Consider the following 25241-nt stretch of genomic DNA (forward strand, 5'->3'; position numbering starts at 1 on the left):
TTAAAAATATATTAAAATTATTTAAAAATTTTATTATAATATTAACCCAGAAAAATAATATTAAAACACTAAAATAAAATATTAATTTAAAGTTAAAAAAATTTAAAAGCATAAATGGATAAAAATGTTAAAGGGAGTCGTAGTCCTCAGCTCAACTACAAAAACTACCAGGCTTTGAGCGTGGGCTTTGCTGAGGGTTAAATAAAAAGCAAACAATTGCATTAAAAATATCAACAATGTTATTTTTTACTGTATGCAATGAAATATTTGAAATCATAATTAAAAACTAGACTGGTATATTTAAATAAATTAATTGACAATTATAATTATTAATAAATTATAAAATAATAAATTGGTGTCACTTGTTTGATCAAGTAGGCACACTGAAAACTTTGCCTCGCTCAAATAGCAATCTGGATTTAAAAAAAAAAACACCTTCATCATCATTATAGTCTTGTTTAATCATAATTTAAATATAAAAAAAAATTATCATGGAACTAAAAAGAATTGAGAAAGTGAAATAGAAAAATGATGATATAGTACATCCAACTAAATTAACATGTAAAATATACAATTTAAGTTTTTTAAAAAAACACCTTCATTATTATAGTCTTATCTAATTATAATTTAAATATAAAAACAAAAAACTGTCAAGGAAATGAGGGAATAAAATAAAAAAAATAATGATAAACAATATTAATCTAAGTTAACATATAAAATATATAACATATATAATGAACACAACACTATAATAAGTTAACCCACCTAATGATTTGTCCTCCTTTTATTCTCTTTCTGATTGTACTTTTATTGAATCTTAATTTATCACAAACCAAATTAATTTTAGATGAAAATAAAAAAGTTATAAAATAATTTAAACAAAAACTATGAAAATAATTTAGAAAAAATAAGGGACCAAAAAAGTCTAAATTTATAAACTAGAGGATTAAAGTGTATTTTTAAAATCAACTTTAAAAATACAATCCATTTTCAGTGTCTTTTTTAAGTTGGTCCCTATCTTTTAATTTTGTTCCTAACCAATAAATTTAAAACAATTAAGAGTTAATTTTGCAATTAAATGATTCAATTGCAAAAAAAAAAAGTTAAGAAAACAAAGTGAAAAATATAAAAATGCTCTGTTTCAGTTTTCAAACTCAGCTAAACAGGTTAACCTGCTGGCTAGACCAATCCAAGTTTATTAAAAACTAACTTATGCAACAATCCGATTGGATGAGGATATGAGAAATTTGACCTAAAAATCCTTCAAGGTATAATCTTGTTGATTTATCTGAGGAGACTACAATTAGAGTTTCTCATAATGAATAAGTAATAATTAAATTTAAAATAAATAACTTTTGATAGATAATAAATAATTATTATTTATTTTTAATATTAACTTAAATTAATCTATAAAATGAGAGAAATTAGGTCAATGAGTCAATCCACACAAGACTAACAACCATTGAATTGGTGCTGACCATAATACTTTTACTTTCATGAAGTCATTTATTCATCCATGTGTAACTTTTGTTTTTATATACTTTAAAAATATATTTATTTTATTTCTTAATACTTTTATTATGTTAATATATTAATATAAAATATAAAAAATTATTCTAATTTATTTTTAAATAAAAATATATTTTTTAAATATCAAACTGATATTTTCTTTCTCTAGATTCTGTGCAAGTTTCCACTATTAAGATAGCTAATGAAGAATAGCTCCACCAGATTCCTAGCCAAGAATCATGTATATTAATGCAGACAAATAATACAGCAACATTCTAGAAAAACAATTGCAAATCATTCTATATTTAACTTACTGTAATTCCTTACATTTAGCATATATTATATATAAATCTAATGCTCCACAATAGTAATAAAAGTGTGGAAAATTTCTATTGAACTCTGTTATATCTCTCTCTGTTATAATTTGCTTTATGATATCAGAGCACCATAACTCAAACGAGACTACGATCCCTGCTTCCAACATGTCTCTATCTCAAAATCTGACCAACCAACCCACCTCCCATGTTGAGAATCCACTGATTGCTTTCAACATTAGAGCTCAAATCAATAGCGTGCCCAATTTGAAGCTCTTTTAATTAGGTATGATCTGCTAGACTATGTCACTGGTCTCTTAATATGTTCTTCATCTAATGGTACTTCCCAATCCGCGTTGAAAAGAACCCATTAGGTTTGGTAGGACAAATTAATTCTCAGTGCAATCCTTGCTTCCACCTCCACCTTAATTAATCCCCTCATTGCCACCACTAAAACATCTCATGAGACATGGAAAAAACTAAATCACATGTATGCTCATTGATCTTGATTGAGAACTATGCAACTTAAGGAAGACCTTACCTTGATTCAAAAAGGAAATAGATCGATTCAGGAGTATCTCCATGCAGTAAAAGCGTTGGTTGATGAAATTGCTCTAATCGACCATCCCATCTCCGATGATGATCTAACTCTTTATATTCTTTATGGTTTGGGTTCTGATTTCAGGGAAATTGCTACACCAATTCTTGCGAGGGAGAAATCCTTGAATTTTGAAGAACTTCATGATTTGTTGATTGGTCATGACAGCTACCTTCGACGGCTAGAATCCACTACCCATTAACTTGTGGCATCAACGAATTACACAAATCGCAAGAACTCTTTAGAAAATTCTTTCCAGAAGAATAAAAAACCCAGTGGTTTCTTATAAAACTAGGGTCTCCACAGAGAAAACTGGTACAATAATTAGTCATTCGGCCGGCCCAATGCAACATAAAAAAGGTATCAGCCCAAATGCCAATTTTATGATCAAATTAGTCACACAGCCAAAACATGCCCCCACTTGAATTCTCATGCAGTCACAGCAAACTACACTTTTACCTCTAATGCCACAGACAATAAATGGCTTATGGACTCTGCTGCATCCTATAATATTACTGGTGATCTCAACAACCTATTAATTCACTCAGAATATAATGGCACTGATGAAGTCGTGCTCGGTTATGAGTTCAGGTTTGACTGTCTCACATATAGGATCCTTAACCTTAAAATTAAAACACAAAAATTTCATTCTCAAAGACACACTTTACGTTCCAGATATCTCTAAAAACCTTATATATGTGCACCATTTTACTGCTTAAAATAATGTCTTTATTGAATTTCACCTGTCTTATTTTCTTGTGAAGGACACGAACTTAGGGGTGATCTTGGTAAAAGGTGTATGTGAAAATGGTGTTTACATTTTCCCAAATACATTGGCGGCAACTCTCTTCCCTATGGTTGTCAATGTGCATGAAAAAGCCCCTATTGACGGATGACACAAACGGCTTGGTCATCTTTCCTCCAAAATTGTTCATAATGTTGTTCGTTAGTTTTCACTTCCATTCACAAACACTCAAAAGTCGTCTCTATTTCCTTCATGTTTTATTAATAAAACATATCAACAACCATTTCGATCTACTAGTCTATCCAGCACTGCACCTTTTAATCTCATTTATACTAATGTTTGAGGTCCTGCTCACTATGTTGGTTTAGATGGCTTTTAGTATTACCTCATTTTCATTGATCATTACACCAAATACATGTGGTTTTATTCTATGAAAATAAAATCTGGGGTTGCAAAAAAAATTTCACAATTCAAAAACCTCGTGGAAAACCGGTTCCAAAGCAAAATCCAAACCATATACTCAGATAATGGGGGTGAATATATGAGTTTAAAACCTTTTCTCTCCCTTTATGACATAAGTCATTTCACTACCGCTCCATACACACCACAACAAAATGGTGTTTCCGAGCATCGTCATTGTCACCTAATGGAAACTGGTATCACATTACTGCATGATGCAAATCTTCCTTTAATAAATTGGCCATATGCATTTCACATAGCAACGTACCTTATCAATTGTAAACCAATACCACTGCTTCAAAATATTTCCTCATATCAAGCTCTTTTCGGTCAACAACCTAGTTATCTCAAACTACGAAAATTTAGGTGTGTGTATTACCCTCTCACCAAACTATGCAACAAACACAAGATGGAACCAAAATCCAGACCATGTATTTTTTTAAGCTATTCCCTTACTCAAAATGCCTATCGGTGTCTTGATCCACGCACTCAGCGTGTTTACATTTCACGCCATGTTTTATTTGATGAAGATCAAATACCATTGACAAAATCTGTTTCCTTTTTACTTTCACCCACTACCTCACTTATCTCCATTGTTCCTAATTCGGTCGCAGTTACTATCCTGCCTTCTTCACCTTTGGTGTCTTCGGTTGATGCTCATGCCATGGTCATTGCACCTCCAGGTAACCCTCTAGTCTCTACTTCCTCTAATTTATCTTCTCAATTGGTTTTGTCTTCTACTGGTAACACTTTAACACCTACCAATGCTGATTTTCCACCCTCTATTCACCGTGTAATCCTACCCCAGGACCTAGACCCACTACTCAACCTACAACTGAACCACAAATCACTTCTCACCACCCACAACCATCAATCTCTTGATCCCATCAGATGACCACTTGGTCTATGAACATAATTTTTAAACCAAAAAAACTGAACAGTGCTACCAAACACCCTATGCTCGATACCATTAAACCCACATGTGTCAATCAAGTAGTTTCTGAACCTCACTAGCGTGAGGCCATGTCTCATGAACTAACTACTCTCATGCGGTATAGGACATGGGAACTGGTACCTCTTCCAAAACACTGCAATCCAATCGGTTGTAAATGGATTTTTAGAGTAAAACGTAAATCTGATGGGATAGTGGAAGATTTTCAATATCGATGGCAATTGTTAATTTAGTTGTGTGTGCTATAGAAAAAGCTAATGATGAATGAATCAGAGGTGAGAAAATCACTATCACCCAAGTAGAGCATACAAAGATCAAGGTAGTCAATACTATTGGTGGTGCTAGGAAAAAAAACCATAATTAGAAGTGAAAAACAAACTAAAAACTAATTAAATTAATTAAAATTTTTTTAAAACTGATCAGTTCGGTTTGGGTTTTATAAGCCTAAAATTAAAAAAACAAATCGAACCGAATCCAAATCGAAAAAACCTAGCCAAACCGGAAAAAAAACTAAGTAAAACTAAAAAACCAAGTTAAATAAAAAAAAAAAACCCAGCCAAACAAGAAAAAACTCAGTCAAATAGAAAAAATTAAACCAAACCAGAACCATTTTGTTTGAACTAATTTTTATTCTAAAATAATCAAACTAAAACCGGTTAGTTTGAATAAATTTTAATTTATTTTTTTAATAAAAATCAAACTAAAACAAAAAAATAATCTCTCTCACATAGTACTTTAACTTCCATACGTCATTTCAATTCTTTTTTCAAAATATTAAAACCACGTCCGGAAAAAAAATACTCTCTATGTGTAACTTTTGTTTTCATATACTTTTTAAAAATATATTTATTTTATTTCTTAATACTTTCTATTATTTTAATATATATAAAAAATCATTCTAATATATTTCTTTCTCCAGATCCTTTGCAAAGTTTCCACGAGAGGTGGGTCCACACGCTAACAAACAATTGGTTCCACGCGTTCACATTATTGAGGTCGAACAGGTTACAGCTACCAAAGTCTTCCAAGTCAAGCGATGTCCATTATTATTTCCTCGAACAGTTCTTCTCTCTGTGCTATTACTGTAACAATCTCTTCCACATTATACCATTCTCTGTTCCCAGTAAATTACTTCTGAAGACCACATACTCTTCTCTTGCCTGTGCTTTCTGCTCTTTTTTTCTGATTACTGCTCAGGGAAAGGCAGCTCTTGCAGGGCATCTTGAATCCAGGTTAAGTATTTTTACCTCATCTTCTTCGTCTGTTGGTGTTCCTGTTTTTCTCCTGCAACTATTGCTTGAATCTTTCTTAAGTAAAGGACAGGTTGTAGGATAACAATAACAAGGTGAATAATAATAATTTTTTTCTCTCAGATCCCTGTTCTTTACTGATTGCTTAAGCGAACCAGTACCCAGACACTTGAAGAACCTCGTTTTGCTGCCAGAAACATTCAGGTAAACTATTTATCTTTTTGTTGCTTGATTCATTCAAATAAAGGGCCCACACCTCCAGTTATCAACCACACATATCATTGCAAATTAGGCATAAAAGATGCTTTTGTTATTTTAATTATTTTTCTAGTTAATTTTGAATTCTAACTAGTTTTTTTTACATAGCTTTGGATTCTTTTGGTCGGGTTGGTTTTAAACTTCTATATAAAGAGTTGGTATTTTGTTTTCAGATAAAATTATTGAATCATAATTGTTTTCAGAAAATATCAGCTCTTTCTCTGTAATTCTTTGTATTTTTGGACTTTAACTATAGAACTTGAAAACCCAAGTTTTTATTCACATTACACGCCGCGTCGATTATATCGGGAGCTAGGAGTTTTGTCTTTGCTTATTGAGCTCGACAGCCTTTCTTAATTATACAATTACTACTCTGTTTTCAACGTTTCAACACGTTAACATTCGAACAGGTTACGGCGATTCTGAATTTCCACACGTTAACATTCGAACAGGTTACAGCCAATTTAAATTATATAATATCCACAATTGGATTTTGTACAAATGTTTAGAACATTAAGTTTCTAATATTTTGGTTGAAATATAAATTATAATCCTATTCAAGATATAATTTAATTAATCAGCACCCTGCAGGTAATTGGTTTATAGTTTCCAAGTTTGAACGTTACTGAGGTCGACTGGTGACAGCTCTCTTAATTATACAATTAGCACTCTGTTCTCAAAGTTTCAACAAATATTGGTTCCACAAGTTGACTTCGAACAGGTCACAGCCATTCTGAATCATATAATTACCTCCCTGTTCTCAAAGTTTCAACAACTATTGGTTCCACAAGTTGACTTCGGACAGATCACAGCCATTCTAAATTTCCAGACGTTAACATCAGCCATTCTGAATTTCCACACGTTAACATGCGAACAGGTTACAGCCATTCTAAATTATATAATATCAGCAATTGGGTTTTCAAAGTTTTAACAACAATTGGGTAGCAATTGACATGTGAAATATTTAACAGTTTGTTCATGTTTTAGAAAAAATCCGATCTCATCAAAGAGTTTTCTTGTGAAAATGGACATTATTGATTCCTTAAAAACTCTTCCACGCAATTGTTTACTAATATACACTGTGTAACTGTGTCAACACGTTAACATTATTGATTTGTTTTCTTGAATCACTCTTCTCTCTGTGCTATTATATCCTTTTCTGTCTGCTTAAGCCAACGAAGCAGCTGCAGAACCTCCTCTTAACATTCAATCTCTTCCGCGCTCTCTCTTCTACCATTCTTTTCTAAGCCATTCTTCTCTCTCATATCGCAGTTTTTTCCCTGATTGCTTAAGCTAACCTGTAACCAGACAGAACCCTATTTTTGCAGGTAAACTATTTATTTTGTTTTTTATTGCTTGATTCTTCCATGTTGGTTGTTTCTTTTCTAAACCATTCTTCTCTCTTAGATCCCTGTTCTTTATTGATTGCTTAAGCGAACCAGTAACCAAACACTTGGAGAACCTCTTTTGGCTGCCAGAAACGTTCAGGTAAACTTTTTAATTTTTTTTGTTGGTTGATTCATTGAAGCAAAACGGCATGCTGGTTATTAAATTATCAAGGTTGGTAATTTTTGCATGTTATTTAATTAAGTATTTTGATCTAGGAAGTCATGATCCACCAAAATCTATTCCCTACTAATTAGTAAAATTAATTAACATTGCTATTAATTGTGACTAAAAGATCTCGAGAAAAATAGTGAAGGAAAGTGCCTAATTAAAATAAGTATTTCATCATCTGTGGAAAGAAATAAACATAACCTTTTATTTTTTTCTCCTCCTATAATTATAAACACAAGGACTCTGTATTTCAAGTTCCCTTTTCTTTTAGTTTAAACATTTCCTTTTCCAGTTAATATAACTTCCATTTCCAGTTAATGTAACTTCCATTAATTTTAATTCAATACTTTTGACTTTTTTTTTGCGTTAGGAAAAAATGGTTCGATCAGATGATCCATTTTGGAATGATGTAGAAGGTATTGATAATGGTAGAATGAAGTGTAAGTTTTGTGGGCATCAATTTGCCAAAGATACTTCCATTACGAGGATCAAATGGCATTTGTCAGGAGTGAAAAGGCGTGGTGTTAAAATTTGTAATCATGTTCCAGAAGAAGTTCAAGATGCAGCCCGTGTAGCAATTGATGGCCCTCCAGAAAAAAAACTTAAGACTGCAGCAGGCTCAAGCAATAACGAGGTCAGTAATCCTATTTCAGCTCCTGCGCAAGAACAGAACAATGAAGTGATGGCACAAGAAGGAGATGCTCTTTTCGTTGGAGAGCGCGAACAGTGGCTGAGTAGCTTCACTGATGAAGACATTGAGCTTCTGAGAGGTATCTTTCATGAGGGAACATCAATTAATCAAGCTGATGAGCCTCGAGGAGATTCATCCCAGCCAACAGACCCATTGTGTCTTGACCATGGAAGAAATTATGATCACCTCTATGCTTCATCAATACACAATGATGTAATTATGAATGATGTGGAGAACATGGTTAGATTGAGGACAGAACCGGTGGAGGAGGACGTGGAGAACAATCATGGAAGATCAGTGCAGCCTGACACAGGAGCTAGCTCTTCTGGAGGGGTTGCATGCAACACAAATGAGATTAAAGGAGATGCACTACCAACGGGAAAAATGGTGGGTCAAGCATTCGAAGAACGTAAGAAGACTATCTCATCTTTTTTGATGCGCAATGAAGTTTCAAGTATTGGCATCTATGGGATGGGCGGAGTGGGAAAGACGACCTTGGTGAAACATATACATAACCAGCTTCAAGAAAGACGAGACACTCATGTTTACTGGATTACTGTTTCACAAGATACCAGCATTAATAGATTGCAGACAAGTCTCGCAAGACAAATTGGTTTAGATCTTTCCAGTGAAGATGAGGAGCTGCATAGAGCGGCTGCGTTGAAAGAAGAATTAAAGAAGAAACAGAAATGGGTTCTGATTTTAGATGATTTGTGGGAGGCTTTTGACCTACAAAAGCTGGGAGTTCCTGACCAAGTTCAGGGATGCGAGCTGATTCTTACAACTCGATCAGTCATGGTTTGTCAACAGATGAAAACCCAACACACAATCAAAGTGCAGTCTATTTCAGATGAAGAAGCTTGGACCTTGTTTACTGAGAGACTTGGACATGACATAGCACTTTCTCCAGAAGTGGAACGAATTGCTGTGGATGTTGTAAGGGAATGTGCTGGTATTCCATTGAAAATTATTACAATGGCAGGAAGCATGAGGGGAGTGGATGACCCATATGAGTGGATGAATACATTGAAAAAATTGAAAGAAACAAAATATAGGAAAATGGAAGATGTATTCGGGATGCTGAGGATTAGTTATGATCGGTTGGATAATGATTTAGCACTACAACAATGTCTTCTATACTATGCATTATTTCCAGAAGATGATGAGATTGCAAGGGAGGATTTGATAGGTTATTTGATCGATGAGGGAATAATTGAAGAAATGAGGAGCAGGCAAGCAGCATTTGACGAGGGCCACACAATGCTTGATAAACTTGAAAATGTTTACTTATTAGAAACTTCTAAAAATGAGGATGATTGTAGATGTGTCAAGATGCATGACTTGATTAGGGACATGGCCCACCAAATACTCCAAACTAACTCTCTAGTCATGGTTGGGGATTTTCGTGGAGGATTACCAGATGTGGATATGTGGAAAGAGGATCTAGTGAGAGTCTCTCTGATAGGTTGTTATTTCGTGGAAATTCCTTCTAGTCATTCACCAAGATGTCCCAATCTTTCAACTCTATTGCTATGTGATAATGAAGGGTTGCGATTTATTGCAGATTCTTTTTTCACACAACTGCATGGGCTCAAGGTTCTTGATTTGTCTCGTACAGATATCACAGAATTGCCTGATTCTATCTGTGAACTGGTGAGTCTCACTGCATTATTGCTCAAAGAATGCATAAATTTAAGGCATGTACCATCATTAGAAAAGCTCAGAGCACTGAAGAGGTTAGATCTCTCTGGTACTTGGGCACTTGAAAAGATGCCTCAAGGCATGCAATGTCTTTCCAACCTGAGGTATCTAAGGATGAACGGATGTGGTGAAAAGGAGTTTCCTAGTGGGATATTACCAAAACTCTCTCACCTGCAAGTCCTCATATTAGAGAAGATTTATCGTCCAGTAACAGTTAAAGGAAAGGAAGTAGGATGCTTGAGGGAGTTGGAAAATTTAGAATGTCATTTTAAAGGTCAATCTGACTTTGTGGAGTATCTCGATTCTCGGGATAAGACTCGATCACTAGGTACATACTGTATTTCTGTAGGACTAAGGGATGGAGATGATTATAGTGAAATAGAATATTATAGTGAAAGTAAAACAGTGAGGTTAAGTAATTTGTGTAACAATGGAGATGGAGATTTTCAAGTCATGTTCCCAAACGACATTCAACAACTGGTTATTTTTAAAAGCTCATGTGATGTTTCCTCTCTAATAGAGCATTCAATAGAACTGGAGGTCATCCACATTGAGGATTGCAATAGCATGGAGAGCTTGATTTCATCTTCTTGGTTCTACCCTTCCCCAACACCATTGCCATCTTATAATGGTGTATTTTCTGGTCTTAAAAAGTTCAATTGCTCTGGATGTAGTAGTATGAAGAAGTTGTTCCCTCTTGTCTTGCTACCATACCTTGTAAACCTAGAAAAGATTACAGTTAGAGATTGTGAGGAAATGGAGGAGATAATAGGTGGAACTAGATCAGATGAAGAAAGCAGCAGCATCAACAACACCGAATTCAAACTCCCAGAGTTAAGAGAACTGGAATTGGAAGATTTACCAGAACTGAAAAGCATTTGTAGTGCAAAACTGATTTGCGATTCTCTCCAAGTAATTCAAGTGATAAATTGTTGGAAGTTGAAGAAGATGCCAATATGTCTTCCATTGCTTGAAAATGGCCAGCCATCTCCCCCCCCCCCTTCTCTTAAAAGAATCCATATAGATTCAGAAGAATGGTGGGAGTCAGTAGTGGAGTGGGAGCATCCTAAAGCTAAGAATGTCCTTCGTCCCTTTGTATGGTGTTGAATTACTGGTAATTCCTCTCTCTCTCCCAATCTTAATTTAATTGAAATGAATCTCAACCACATCTACTTAATGATTGTTGTGTTTATATTAAATTTGACCCACAAGTTTGATTCACCTAATGATTTTATTTTACCGTCCCCAATCATGACACCTTTTATATTATCTAAAATTTCTTTTTTTTAATTCCTTTTCTATTTATTACTTGTAGGACTGGATAACTCTTGTCTTTTTAAAGATGAGATTTCAAATGAGAATTTGATTGGCATTAAATATTGATCGTTGAGCAATATTTTGCTGCATTGAGCTTGATTGCTTGACATGCTTTTGAGATTGATGGTTATGATGGATTTGGAATGATTGTAGGTTTGGTATTGTTTTTTGTTTCAGCTCAGCTGGTTAATATGGAACATAGTTCCTATGACCTGCAGAATGTTTGTTGTTTTGTTCCCTTGACCTGCAGGGCCCTTTACAAATATATATCATGGAAATAGTAACATAATCTGGACCAACCAGTGTAAAAGGTGAAATAATTTCTACATTATTACAGTGCAAAACTTGTTTTTTGACCTTGAAAATTTGTGCATGAATCTGATTTCAAAACTAATCAGATCAAAATGTTTCTATATGACTGAAACGGCTGGTGCTTCTTGTCAATTGTGTGGTCAGAAATGCTCTCTCTTCCTTTAGTTTCGACTTGCTAATTGCCTCTTCAAATGTAAGGGCAGAGTTTGAGAAAGCAGGCATCAACACTCACTTCATTCCCTTTATTTGGAAGGAAGTAATTTTCGACTAATCTTCATTTTGCTGGTGTTTCTGTTCTTCACATGCACCTGTTGTTTGAATCTTTTAAGTAAAACACTAGTTGTAGAAACTTTGGAGTTCAGGATCATCAACGGTTTCCAGAAATAAATAAATTGATCTTTTCAGGATCATCAACGGTTTCCAGAAATAAATAAATTGATCTTTCTCAGTTTTTATAATCCATGCCTTATGGAATTCGTACTAGATTGACCCTCAACCTTGAATTCGTTGTTTTTTGTTTTTAAATTTAGCGGACAGGTGCCTAAAGATGTCCAAGATGCAGCCCTTGCAGCAATTGATGGTCCTTCAGAAAAGAGAAAAAAAACTTAAAACGGTAGCAGGCTCAAGCAATGACGAGGTCACTAATGCAATTTCAGCTTCTGCGCAAGAACAGAACAATGCAGTGATGGCACAACAAGAAGATGTTCTTTCCTTTGGAGCGTCTAGACATTGGTTGAGTAGCATCACTGATGAAGAGATTGAACTTCTGATAGGTAGCTTTCATGAGAGGCCATCAATTAATCAAGCTGAGGAACCTCGAGGAGATTCATCCCAGCCAACGGATCCATTGTGTCTTGGCCATGCGAGATATTATGATCAACTATGTATGGTTTTAGCCATTAGTACTAGCGGTTGTGGAGGAGGAGTAAATGCGTTTTGATGTATGGTTTTTCGTCAAGTCGAAGACTACCATAAAACCTGAAAACTTGACTGCCTTTTAGCTTGTTTTTTTTCTTGTACACAGTTTCAAACATACAGGGCTGTCGTCCATTTTAGTTGTGCTCTCACATTTATGACCATATATGTTCATGATGGCTTCGATCAATATCATCTCCCAATTAAACTTGACTTCTAGTTCACATCTTCTGGTTTCCATATTCTGGGTTATGAAGCTGCATACTTATCACCAGAACCCCTAAGATATCCCATCTTCTGGGTCCCCATGATGTTTAAGAAATCTTGTGTCTTGAGGCTCCCATGTTTTGCTCTCTGTTTTCATGCTTGGTGGCATCTGGGCATTGTTTAAATATCGAAGTATCCGTTCTTTATTTTTTTCAAAATATTGTGGTTAAAACATGTATAGTGTATTGTGATTATACAAATACTACCTAATTATCAAATTATAAATTATTCTTATATATTTGCTCATTCAAAACAAGTTCATAAATATAATTATTTTTATTAAATACAAGTTATGGATCTATTTATTTTTTAACAATTCAGAATTACATTCGCTCTATACATAATTAAGTCAAATAAAAAAATCAATAAAAAAATATATAGTATCATATATAATAAAACTAAATGCAATGACTTTTCATGAAATCAACCCCAGAGTTATTAAGGGATAAATAAATTAGTGAGAAGATCATGGAAAACGATGAGAAGATGAAATTAAACACAATGTACCACAGTTTGTCCCGTGTAAAGATTTACTCAAAACAACAATCACATTGCATAACTCTCTTGCAATACAAGAATATTATACCACAGCTCTGTCTAATAACTAAAAATTAGAAATCAATTTCAAAATAAAATAAAAACAAAGTCATATCTGTCTAATTAAGTCTCTGGGCCCATATTGAAGGACAGTTCACAATCATAAATCCTCTCATTAATCAGCGAAACAAAAGTCAATGTTATGGTAGCTGTTTAGGCCTTATTGCATCTGTGATCTTCTAGCAGCAGAGTTAATGTGTTCTGCAAGTTGGAGAGTAGGACAGAGAAATCCCAAACTATGTGAACCAAAAACATCGGTCAAACTTTCCTTTTTCGCGTAAAGAATTGTCGGCTCTCAGCACCATCCATGAGCTCCATGCCCTAGCCTTAGCCTAGCCAGATCAATTTGCTATGCTTTTTGACCAAAAGTTATTGAACTTGATCTGCAGCACTTGATTCAAAGCTCTGTTCTTAGGTCTGAAGGACAGTTCACAATCATAAGAAATCCTCTCATTAATCAGCGAAACAAAAGTCAATGTTATGGTAGGTGGTTAGGCCTTATTGCATCTGTGATCTTCTAGCAGCAGAGTTAATGTGTTCTGCAAGTTGGAGGGTAGGACAGAGAAATCCCAAACTATGTGAACCAAAAACATCAGTCAAACTTTCCTTTTTCGCGTAAAGAATTGTCGGCTCTCAGCACTATCCATGCGCTCCATGCTCTAGCCTTAGCCTAGCCAGATCAATTTGCTAAGCTTTTTGACCAAAAGTTATTGAACTTGATCTGCAGCACTTGATTCAAAGCTCTGTTCTTAGGTCAAAGATAGTTAATTTTAATTCTTCCTAATTAAATTTAAAAATATAATAAATTAAATCTATTAAATTAACAGGTTTTCTTGTATCAATTCTCAGCTAATTTAATTTAAAACCTGACAAAATTCAAGTTCTAACTAATTTAAATTAAAATATAGTTACGTAAACTATAGAATATACTAATTATACTATTTTGAAATATAACAACAAGTCTAATGGTTTCTAAATTATTCCCTCATAATTTTCTGGTGTTAAATTCCCATGTTTATATTTGCAATCACTTCATTCTGACATTTCTTTATAACAGTGAATGGATCCATGGATGGAAACATTTGGGTTTAAATCAAAGATGAGAAATTGAAAGCAAGCTAATTTAGCATTTGGGTCATCAATTTTAAATAATTTTTAATATCTTGTATTTCAGTCAAGAAGAAATATAACATTTATCTTACTAAGTATAGTCAAGTGTCAGAAAAAATTAAGAAGATGGATTAGTGGTTAACTGAGAAGATATGCTATTTTTTTTAGTTTAAATCTTGTAACTTGTATTTAAAAAGTATTTATTAAATTCTTTCTAATATATTAAACCGATTAAAAAATACATCTTTAAAATCATCTAAAAATAATTTAAAATGAATGACCCAAAAATGAATCTTTAAAATCATTTAAAAAGAATTTAAAATTTAATTTAAATCATCTAATAAAAAAATATTTTTTTTCTAACACTCTAAAAATAACTTATAATGTATAATCAATTGTCAAAAAGTGACTTCAAACTTTCTATAAAATCAATCACCTTATTATTGTCATATAATTTTTTTTATTTGACATTAATAGTATTTTAAAATCAAATTACATTTTAATTAAGACTAAATTATCTCCGAGTAACCTTAAAAATGTATTTATGTTGGAGTGATGCATTCAAATAAATTTAATAAATTTTAATCCTAAAATATGAATTCTAAAAATCAAGAAAGAAAATATATTTTTTAAACTCTAAAACAATCAATTGAAGCTTAGTGTGATACAACTAATAGTTAATTTCTTAGTTACATTTTATATTTAGCAAATGAAATGTTTTACAAAAAAAATTAAGTTGATTAATATATAATTTTGGAAATTAATTACCCAATAAACAACTAATTATTGTCAAGTGGGGGCATGAGAATACATCCCCTTTGGTCAACTCAATGACATGCACCTTGTCCTATGCCTCCATGTTTGCTGCCTTTATTTATCATCCGCCAACCACCCACCATTGACCAGCCGGCCCATCTCCACCGCAACTTGGCGAAGAAATTCTCCCCTCTCACGGGGTCAGCACACATCTCTCAAACAGTAAACCTTTGTCGAATGTGAACACTGAACTCTCAAAATCTAAATTTTTCTTAACACCTCAAAAAAACAAATGATTATCAAATCTCGAATCCCATACTATAATCTTCTCTTGGTTTCTCTGTCTTTATGGGCTCCTCCTCCTTGTTCCTCTTCTTTTCTTCCACACTTCTTCCTTATCTCTGCATCTCAGGCCCCATCACTGTTCAAACCATCAAACAACCCTTCACTGCTTCGCATTTTCTATTCATTGACCAGGCTGGTGTTTTCTTGATCTCTTCTAATGGCAACTTCACAGCCTCCATATCCAATTCCGCAGAGAATCCTCCATATTATTTCTTTATCACTCATGTTAAGTCCAATGCTATCATTTGGATAGCTAACAGAAACCACCCCATTTCAGATTCTGATAAGCTATACTTGACTACAAATGGTCTTGCCATTAATAGTACTTATAATTCTAGTACTTCATCTGTAGTTTGGTCAACGGAAGGATTAAGCCCAAGCTCTCAGGTTTCTGCTATGGAGCTTCGGGATTCAGGAAACCTTGTACTTCTTGACAGGAACAATGTTTCTTTATGGGAGAGTTTTGATCATCCAGCTGATACTATTGTCATGGGACAGAGTTTGGCTGTTGGGACATCAGTGGACAGCTATAACGCTGAGAATGACAGGTCAGTTGGTGACTACAGGCTTGTAGTGACTGGTGGTGATGCTGTTTTGCAGTGGAATGGAATGAGTTATTGGAAGCTATCAAGGGAGCCAAAAGGTTCACAGGATTCAAAGGTGCCTGTCTCATTTTTGTCCTTGAATGATACAGGTTTGTTTTTGCTTGGAAGTGATAGATCAACTGTTGTGATTAAGCTTACTTTGGGTCTTGCAGATTTTAGAGTTGCCAAGTTAGGGTTTGATGGGAAGTTTAGTGTTAGAAAATTTGTTGATCAAAATTGGGTGCAGGAATTTGTGAGCCCTGCTGATGAATGTCAGGTTCCTCTCAGTTGTAACAAAATGGGGTTATGCAGTTCAGGAAGATGCTCGTGTCCACCAAATTTCCATGGTGATCCTTTGTCAAAAAGTGGCTGCACGCCGACAGATGCTTCACTTGCTTTGCCTTCAGGCTGTAGTAATGGAAAAGAATTGAATTCTTCTGTTTTCTATGTCAATTTAGGCTCTGAATTAGATTATTTTGCTAATGGTTTTATGGCTCCTGCTAAACGGGGTATCAATTTATTAGCTTGCCAAGATCTTTGCACCCGAAATTGTTCTTGTTTAGGCATCTTCTATGGAAATTCCTCAGGTTCTTGTTATCTTCTTGGAAACCCTTTGGGGTCTATCATGGAAGCCTCTAGCTCCAGCAGCAAACGGTTAGGCTACGTGAAGACTATAGTTGTATCTTCGCGAGCAAACAAAGTGAATGAATCTGCAAAACTTCCAATTGTAGGTTTGGTTCTATTACCTTCATCTGGAATCCTTTTGATTATCATTGTTGTTTTAGGGTTCATTTGTTGGAGAAGGAATAGATTGTATAGAACTGCTAAGTTGAAATTAGGCCGTGGCGATTCTTCTTCATCTGAGCTTGAGATAATTTCTATCCCGGGTTTGCCAGTAAGGTTTAATTATGAAGACCTTGTGGCTGCAACAGAAAGTTTTAGCACTCAAATTGGTAGTGGAGGCTTTGGAACCGTGTACAAAGGCACTCTGCCTGACAAATCCGTTGTGGCAGTCAAGAAGATTACCAATGTTGGTGTGCAAGGAAAGAAGGAATTCTGCACCGAAATTGCGATTATAGGAAGTACTCGTCATGTTAATCTTGTTAAATTGAAAGGGTTTTGCGCACAAGGGAGACAGAGGTTTCTGGTATATGAGTACATGAACAGAGGCTCACTGGACAGAACGCTCTTTGGTAATGGACCTGTTTTGGAGTGGCAAGAAAGGTTTGAGATTGCTCTTGGAACCGCAAGGGGACTTGCTTACTTGCATAGTTATTGTGAGCGCAAGATCATCCATTGTGATGTGAAGCCAGAGAACATTCTTTTGGATGACAATTTACAGGTTAAAATCTCCGATTTCGGGCTTTCAAAGCTGCTAACCCCTGAACAATCCAGTCTCTTCACTACAATGAGAGGGACACGAGGCTACCTTGCACCAGAATGGCTAGCAGGCGTTACGATCTCAGATAAAGCTGATGTTTATAGTTATGGAATGGTATTGCTAGAAATTGTAAGGGGAAGGAAAAACAGCGCATCACAGCTGCAAAGCCGAAGCATAGAAAACGATAGCAGCGAAGGAAATGGCACGTCTTCATCCTCTTCAGGTTGGGAACCTAGGCCTGCGTATTTCCCCCTACACGCACTAGAAATGCATGAGAAAAAAAGGTACTTGGAGCTTGCAGACTCCAGGCTAGAAAGGCGGGTGACGAGCAAGGAGGTTGAGAAGCTAGTGAAGGTGGCCTTGTGCTGTTTACATGAAGATCCGATGCTGAGGCCAACAATGGTTAATGTTGTTAGCATGTTGGAAGATATAACTCCTTTAACAGAGCCAAGGCAGGAATCGTTAAATTTCTTGAGATTCTATGGCAGGAGGTTCAGTGAAGCGTCTAGAATTGAAGGGTCTAATGAGCGAAATGAGTTTGGATTGTTCCCTCAAGCAAACCTCACTAGTGGCACCTGTAGTTCTTACACCTCAATGTCTCACATGTCTGCACAACAGCTTTCTGGTCCTAGATAACACTGAAGGATCCATGCTTTTTTAGCATGCCTTTGTACAAAAATGTATCTGTCTGTTTTTTTTCCCTCGGTAGAATATTTTGTTCCTAGTGTTTTAACAGTTTATGTTCTGGCTTCTAGCAGCATGGCTGTATTGTGTTCTATTTTTGTACCTTGCTTTTGGATGGTGCTCGATCATCCCAAAAATGAGAAGAAAAAAAAGCTACAAATATTAATATTTATCTTGGAGTATGATTATTATTGTTTTTTAAATATTTTTTTATGGGATGGTGCTCAATCATTCAAAAAATGAGTAGAAAAAAAAAAGTTATAAATATTAATATTTATCTTGAGAGTGTGATTATTATTATTTTTTAAAGTATTTTTCATGTTAAAATATTTTAAAATGATATTTTTTTATTTTTAAAAAATAATTTTTAAGATCAACTTATCAAAACAATTTCAAACATTAAAAAAATTAATTTTTAATAAAACGTATCAAAACAATTCCAAACATTAAAAAAATTATTTTTTAATAAAATAATTGAATTCTTTTAAAAATACAGGTTAATTTATATTTTTAAATTAACTCATTTTTCCAAACAAGCTTTAACCTTCATTATTATTTTTAACTCACTTTTCTAAACTTTTCTAAACGAGCTCTAAGCTTTATTAGTACTTTCAACTAGTTCTAGATGAATTTTTATATTAAATAATTATATTTTTTAATTAGATAAGTTTTATATCATAGATCACTCTAATTTTTTTTTATTTTATAAAAGAATTACTTTCAAAAAATTAAGAAAAAAAGTTTTAATTTTTTTTATTAAATTAAAAGTCAATTTGGGTTCTTAACAAATTGAATAAAAATTTGTTCATTTAAAATTTGACCCTAACAAAGTGAGGTTTTGGCCTAGCGGTGGGAGGGGCTTGTCCCTTTCCTCCGCATCTGAGTTCGAACTTCATCATGCATGTCTGTCACCCTCGCGGTGCTTTACTTACTCATTGGGCTTGCAGGATGTTCAGTGGACCGTGGGAATTAATCATGATGCGCGTAAACTGTCCCAAATATCCCACGTAAATCAAAAAAAAAATTGACCCTAATCAAGGTAAAGATCGAACGGATCAAATGACACTAAATATCCATGAAATTGACATTCCATTGAAACGTATAATTTCCTGGCTTCTTTGATACAATGCTAAAGCTGTCATTAATGTTGCAGAAAACAAAATGGGGAGATATCATTAATTGATGGGGTCATGTACTTTATGTGGTTAGGTAACACTGCCATGTCAACAACAATTAACCCCGCATTAATTGCTTTTTTATTTTAAAAATAAGGATCACAAGTTAATCCGATCAGATGAATATAGATATGATCTGATACAAATGAATAGGTATTTTTTGAATAATTATATTAATTGATAGATAATAGATAATAGATAAATATTATTAAACTAGACATCAACTTAACTCTAAATATATATTTATATTATATGGATATATTTATATAATTTTTAGAATTTTTTTAAAACACAATATATATATATATATATAATTTTATTTTATATTGATTAATAAAGAAGAATACTTATTGAATACTTGAATATTATAAAATCTGACTTGTGGTCCGTCAGGTTCATTCCTCATGTATCTTAAAATTAGGGTTTTTTTATTTTCTATTAAAGATATTTTGAAGTGTAATTAAGTTATGTTGTTCAATTTTCTAATATTAATTTTATTAAATAAAATAAAAAAAATGTAATTTCTATTTACAAGAAAAATTTTGATTATAAAAACAATATTTAATATGCAGTAAGTACAAATATAATTAAAGTAACAAGATGATGACATCTTTAATAAACATAGGCTTACCTAATCTAATATGCAAAATCTATAACTTGTATTATGAACCCGACTAGCCGTAATTATATTGTATTTTAAATTAATTTTTTATTTAATAATACAATAAAAAATAAATATTTTTAAAATTGAGGACCAATTTAATGTCATAATGGTTTATAAATTGCAAGCATTGCTTTGTAAACAAAAATACTTCATGGCCTTAAACGCAAATTTTAAAAAATCTATATATTAAAACAAAAACCTTGGTATTTTACATATGATTGAAGATTTAAAAAAAATAAATGTCATAAAATTATATAAAAAATAATATACTAAAAAAATTTAACAAAAAACATAAATTTTATGTTAATTGATTATTCATGATTTCTTTTTTAAATTAGGCACAAAATGATTGGAAACAAAATATTGATATTTCTATGAAAAACTATAATATTATTTTAGAAACTTGACAAAATTTAATAATAATTAAAAAATTAATATCAAGTTTTTTTGTACTTCATTCGATTCTAAATAAAAATATATAAAAAAGCTTGGCAAATGGACATCATGCATGAGCATGCAAGGCTATGTCCATGTGTATGGCCCTCTATTTTGATTTTATGAGGTGAACGATATATCATTTGCTCGTTGTCTTAGATTATTGCCAGTTATCTTTCGCTAATATTATCATGAAATTTTTTTAATATTCTTAAAAACAATGATATTGCTTTTTATTAGAATCACAATTTACTAATAAAAAGAAGCTGTAATAGAGATAAAAGTTTGTAAGAAATTTAAGCTATTTGAACTAAGTAGAAACATATACTTCTCAAATAGAAACTTAATTCTTTTATATGTTAACATATATCTTAATTATTTTAGTGAAAATATTTTTTTAATTAGAATCATTATTAAAAAAAAGCATGTCATAATCATCAAAATAAGTTAAATAAAAATAAAAAAAAAAGCATTTCATAATCATCAAAATAAGTTAAATAAAAATATATAAAATAGCATGTCCATATATATTTTATATGTGATTGAGGGTGGAAAAATAATAAACGTGATAAAAACATGTTAAAACTCTATTTAAAATTTAAAAAACAAAAGTTTATTTTAAATGAATATTCATGAGCAATTTATTACTATTAATTTCTGCATATTAGTGCATAATAATTGAAAAAAATTATTAGTTTTAAAATAAAAACATATGATATTATTCAGTAACCATGTGAAATGTTTCCTGAAATGATGTTTTTTTTAAATAACTTCAAATATGTTTTCTTGACAAATATAGCGGCTTGTTCTTAGGTTTAAAATTTTGTACGCTCGGTAATGAATGTGACCAGGAAAAAAATGCGAACATAAACACTCTCAAGACATTTCCAGCTAGGATGGTCTTCCTTTGTCGTTTCACTGTAAAGTTATAGAAAACAGTAAAATAACAACGAGCTTTAGATAATAAAATGGAAAAATCCCTTTCTCGGAAAATAGGAACATAAAATAAAAAATAATATTCCGAGTATAATAAGATTAAAATGCACGTAATATATTTAAAAATACTGCTACAACTCATATAATAAAATAAAATAAACTAATAGGGATAGATTAGGTGAGTTATTAATGGGTGATGGAGTCATGTTATATGTGTGGTATAGTATTAATATTACAGTGTATTTATTATAATTGTAATTGTTGTTATTTTTTAAAGAATTTTGTATGTTAAAATGTATTAAAATAATATTTTTTTTACTTTTAAAATCAGTGTATTATTTAAAATAAAAAAATTAATCAAAATGTGCCCTTTATTACCGTACGATTAACTAATGTAACTCAATTGGTGAATCACAAGAATTTTACTTTCGTAACCCTTTGTTAATGTGCTGATCATCATACCTTAGGTCTCTCTATATATTGAGGGCAAGTTTTTTTTTTTTATCTATTTCTATAGAAAAATTATGAAACAAGAAGAGAGCATGGAGTTTGATAGAGTTCAAGCCATTGCTTCCTTGTCATTTGACAAGGAAACAATTCCTGAAGAGTTCATTCGGCCAGAGAAGGAGCAGCCAGCAACAACCACATTCCATGGCCCAGTCCCTGAAATTCCCACCATTGATCTCAATGATCCTAATCCAGAAAACTTGGTGCGTCTGATTGCCGATGCTAGCAAGGAATGGGGGATCTTCCAAGTTGTGAACCATGGAATCCCAAGTGATCTCATTGCCAAACTACAAGATGTTGGTAAGAAATTCTTCGAACTCCCTCAAGAAGAGAAAGAGGTGTATGCTAAGCCTCATGATTCAAACAGCATTGAAGGGTACGGATCGAAATTGCAGAATAATCCCCAAGTAAAGAAATCTTGGGTTGATCATCTCTTTCATATCATTTGGCCTCCTTCTTCCATCAACTACCAGTTCTGGCCTCAGAACCCGCCTTCTTACAGGTCTGCTCGCTAGCTACCCTCTTAAACTCTTTCCCCTTTTCTTAATTTCTTCCTTTCTTTTCTTTAGAATTGTTTCCTTATTTTACTATAATTTTTTAAAAAAACATTCATGAGCTTTGAGCATCTGTGGTTAATTTCTCTGGAACAGCAACTTGATACCATAAACGAATTTGGAATACTACTCAACGACAGTGAAGATCAAACCATGTTTCTAATTAAGCATTAACAATATTCACACAATAAGCCTATAGATATTTTGATTTTTCAGTTTTCCCAGCCATGGTAATGGTTTGCTATATATGTGCAGGGAAGTCAATGAGGAGTATGCAAAGCATATGAGGGAGGTGACAGATAAACTATTCACAGCTCTCTCTTTAGGGTTAGGGCTTGAAGGCCATGCATTGAAAGAAGGTGCCGGTGGTGAAGAAATCGAGTACTTGCTAAAAATAAACTACTATCCGCCATGCCCACGTCCTGACCTCACACTGGGGGTGGCGGCCCATACTGATCTGTCTGCCCTCACCATTCTTGTGCCTAACGAGGTCCCTGGATTGCAGATCTTCAAGGACGGGAATTGGTTTGCAGCTAAGTACATTCCTAATGCCTTGATCATTCACATTGGCGATCAAATTGAGGTCATTTTCCTGGTCCTTAATTTATCTATTTTTTCAGTCAATTTTCTCTCAATTGTTCTTTCATTACATTTTGCCGTTTTTACTTGTTTAGTTTTATGGGACAATTAGACATTTTTTTTAATATAATTTCTTCTTTCTTTACCAATTCAGATTATAAACCAACTAAGATTCAATTTTGAACGGAGGAGGATATAAATGCTAGTTCAACTATAAGTTCATTGACAATATTAGATCAGCAATTTGCCAATTAATCAATATTTAGCCAATTTATTGGATTTTATTTTACACCTTAATTTAATGAAATAATAAACAAATTAATTAAAAGAGTTGAAAGTAGTTTAGTTTGACCATGTATTAATTCCTCACAGAAACGGATGCCTTAATAGCACTTTATTGCTCAACAACGAGTTGACATTTAGAGGGGTAATTACTAATTAATGAAGCTGTTGTTTACTTAAGAGTAGTAATTACTAATTAATGAAGCTGTTATTTACTTAAGAGTAGTTCGTTTATGAAAGAGAAGGACGTCGGCACAAAGCTCGTGGCATACCTAACATGGCTATGTTTTACCAGAAATTACTGATATTTGACTCTCTCTTTTTTTTTTTTGTTTAAATTAATGTTTATCTCTGCGTGCATATCCAATCCTGACTTAGCTGAAACCTAAAATGTGTGATTATAACTTTGTTATAAATTCAGACAATTCAATAATATGAGGTGGTTTTGTGTTTCGGAGTATAACATTAATTGTTTTTCAAAATGTATTTTGTTCAAAAATATATTAAAATAAAAAAATTATTTTTAATATCAGTGCATTAAAATAATTTAAAAACATTAAAAAATATTAATTTAAAAAAAATAAAAAATAAAATAAATTTAATTTTTTTAAAAATCACTTTTAAAACGTAAAATTAAATAGTTTCATCCTTTTGATATTTACTTTAAATTAAGTTAGTTTAAAGTTAATTTGAAATTAACCCATCTAAGTAATCGATTTAATTAACCTTACATGTCAATTTTAAAAAAATATTATTTTGGATTAACTTATTGAATTTTTAACTTAAACTTTGAATCAAATTAATTAATTATGAATTGGGATGGATTTAATAACTTTGCTATATAGCTATAAAATTCTTATTAAATCTTCAAATTCAAGCTCCAAGAACCATATACTCATGAAGCTAACTACAAAAGAATGTTATAAATTTTTTTTTCCTGTAGTAACAAAATTAATATCTTAAAAACAACATAGTTATTGCCAGTTTCAAATTTGTATATAATTAATTCTTCACAAAAACATTTTAGGGAAAAAAATATTCATTGCATTGCGTTACACCATGCACGGCAGTGTTGTTTTACAGGCTATCCATCTAGATTCACTTCACTTATTTGTGCTAACAGTTAATTTTTCAAATATTATAAAATTGGCAATTCCCGGCATGCAGATCCTTAGCAATGGTAAGTACAAGGCTGTTTTGCACAGAACCACGGTGGCTAAAGATAAGGCAAGGATGTCATGGCCAGTTTTCTTGGAGCCTCCAGGCGAGCTCGTGGTCGGTCCTCTTCCTCACCTCATCAACAAAGACAATCCTTCAAAGTTCAAGGCCAAAAAATTCAAGGATTACATGTACTGTAAACTCAACCATCTCCCCCAGTAGTCCTATAAATAATTTTCAATAATAATAATAATAATAACAACAATAACAACGAGGGCTTGTTATGATTACGATGTCATTTTAGAGAAGTTGGTTGCCCTGATGTATTAAATTAATGCCAGTGGATGCATGGCACTCATGATAATCGTGTTCTTTCGGTTGTGATCATAATATTATGGAAAATATTAAGTATGGGTGAATGTTTTTATATTTTGGCCAAAACTATGTTGGGAATTTTTTTTTTTGGTACTATAAGGGTATCAATTCACATGAAAATTAAATTTATTTTTCTTATAGTTTTGTAGAGCATCAAGATTTAATAAATTCATGAAAATATTATTACTATTATTGGTATTTTGAACACCAAGGACAAAAAAAAATTTCCCTTAATCATATACCAATCCCTCAAGTTTGTTGGATTTCATCTGTG

At 32.9% G+C, this 25241-nt stretch overlaps 3 protein-coding genes across 9 annotated transcripts; all 3 read left to right on the top strand.

Moving 5' to 3' along the window:
* The first annotated feature begins 5453 nt into the window (after nucleotides 1-5453).
* LOC105108611 (probable disease resistance protein At4g27220) lies at nucleotides 5454-12802 on the top strand. Of its 7 annotated transcripts, XM_011002975.1 has the most exons (6): nucleotides 5454-5809; nucleotides 5951-6031; nucleotides 7358-7413; nucleotides 7493-7573; nucleotides 8013-11148; nucleotides 12194-12802. In XM_011002975.1, exon 5 carries the CDS (start codon nucleotides 8019-8021, stop codon nucleotides 11139-11141), a length of 3123 nt encoding a protein of 1040 aa, XP_011001277.1. In that variant the 5' UTR covers nucleotides 5454-5809; nucleotides 5951-6031; nucleotides 7358-7413; nucleotides 7493-7573; nucleotides 8013-8018; the 3' UTR covers nucleotides 11142-11148; nucleotides 12194-12802. The 7 variants fall into 7 exon arrangements, with proteins under 7 accessions (XP_011001277.1, XP_011001281.1, XP_011001275.1 ...); XM_011002979.1 differs by lacking the exon at nucleotides 7358-7413 and having other exon boundaries at nucleotides 5951-6032; nucleotides 7517-7573; XM_011002973.1 differs by having other exon boundaries at nucleotides 7358-7573.
* A 2617-nt stretch (nucleotides 12803-15419) lies between these two features.
* Nucleotides 15420-18358, top strand: LOC105108613 (G-type lectin S-receptor-like serine/threonine-protein kinase At5g35370). The gene has a single exon (XM_011002980.1). It carries the CDS (start codon nucleotides 15657-15659, stop codon nucleotides 18252-18254), a length of 2598 nt encoding a protein of 865 aa, XP_011001282.1. The 5' UTR covers nucleotides 15420-15656; the 3' UTR covers nucleotides 18255-18358.
* Nucleotides 18359-21979: 3621 nt separating this feature from the next.
* On the top strand, nucleotides 21980-25012 carry LOC105108614 (flavonol synthase/flavanone 3-hydroxylase-like). Its single transcript, XM_011002981.1, has 3 exons — nucleotides 21980-22521; nucleotides 22829-23156; nucleotides 24602-25012. The coding sequence occupies exons 1-3, from the start codon at nucleotides 22037-22039 to the stop codon at nucleotides 24812-24814; spliced, it is 1026 nt and encodes a 341-aa protein (XP_011001283.1). The 5' UTR covers nucleotides 21980-22036; the 3' UTR covers nucleotides 24815-25012.
* Nucleotides 25013-25241: the final 229 nt, after the last annotated feature.

This window comes from Populus euphratica, unplaced genomic scaffold, assembly GCF_000495115.2.
Source record: "Populus euphratica unplaced genomic scaffold, PopEup_1.0 scaffold196.1, whole genome shotgun sequence".
Lineage (NCBI taxonomy): Eukaryota > Viridiplantae > Streptophyta > Magnoliopsida > Malpighiales > Salicaceae > Populus > Populus euphratica.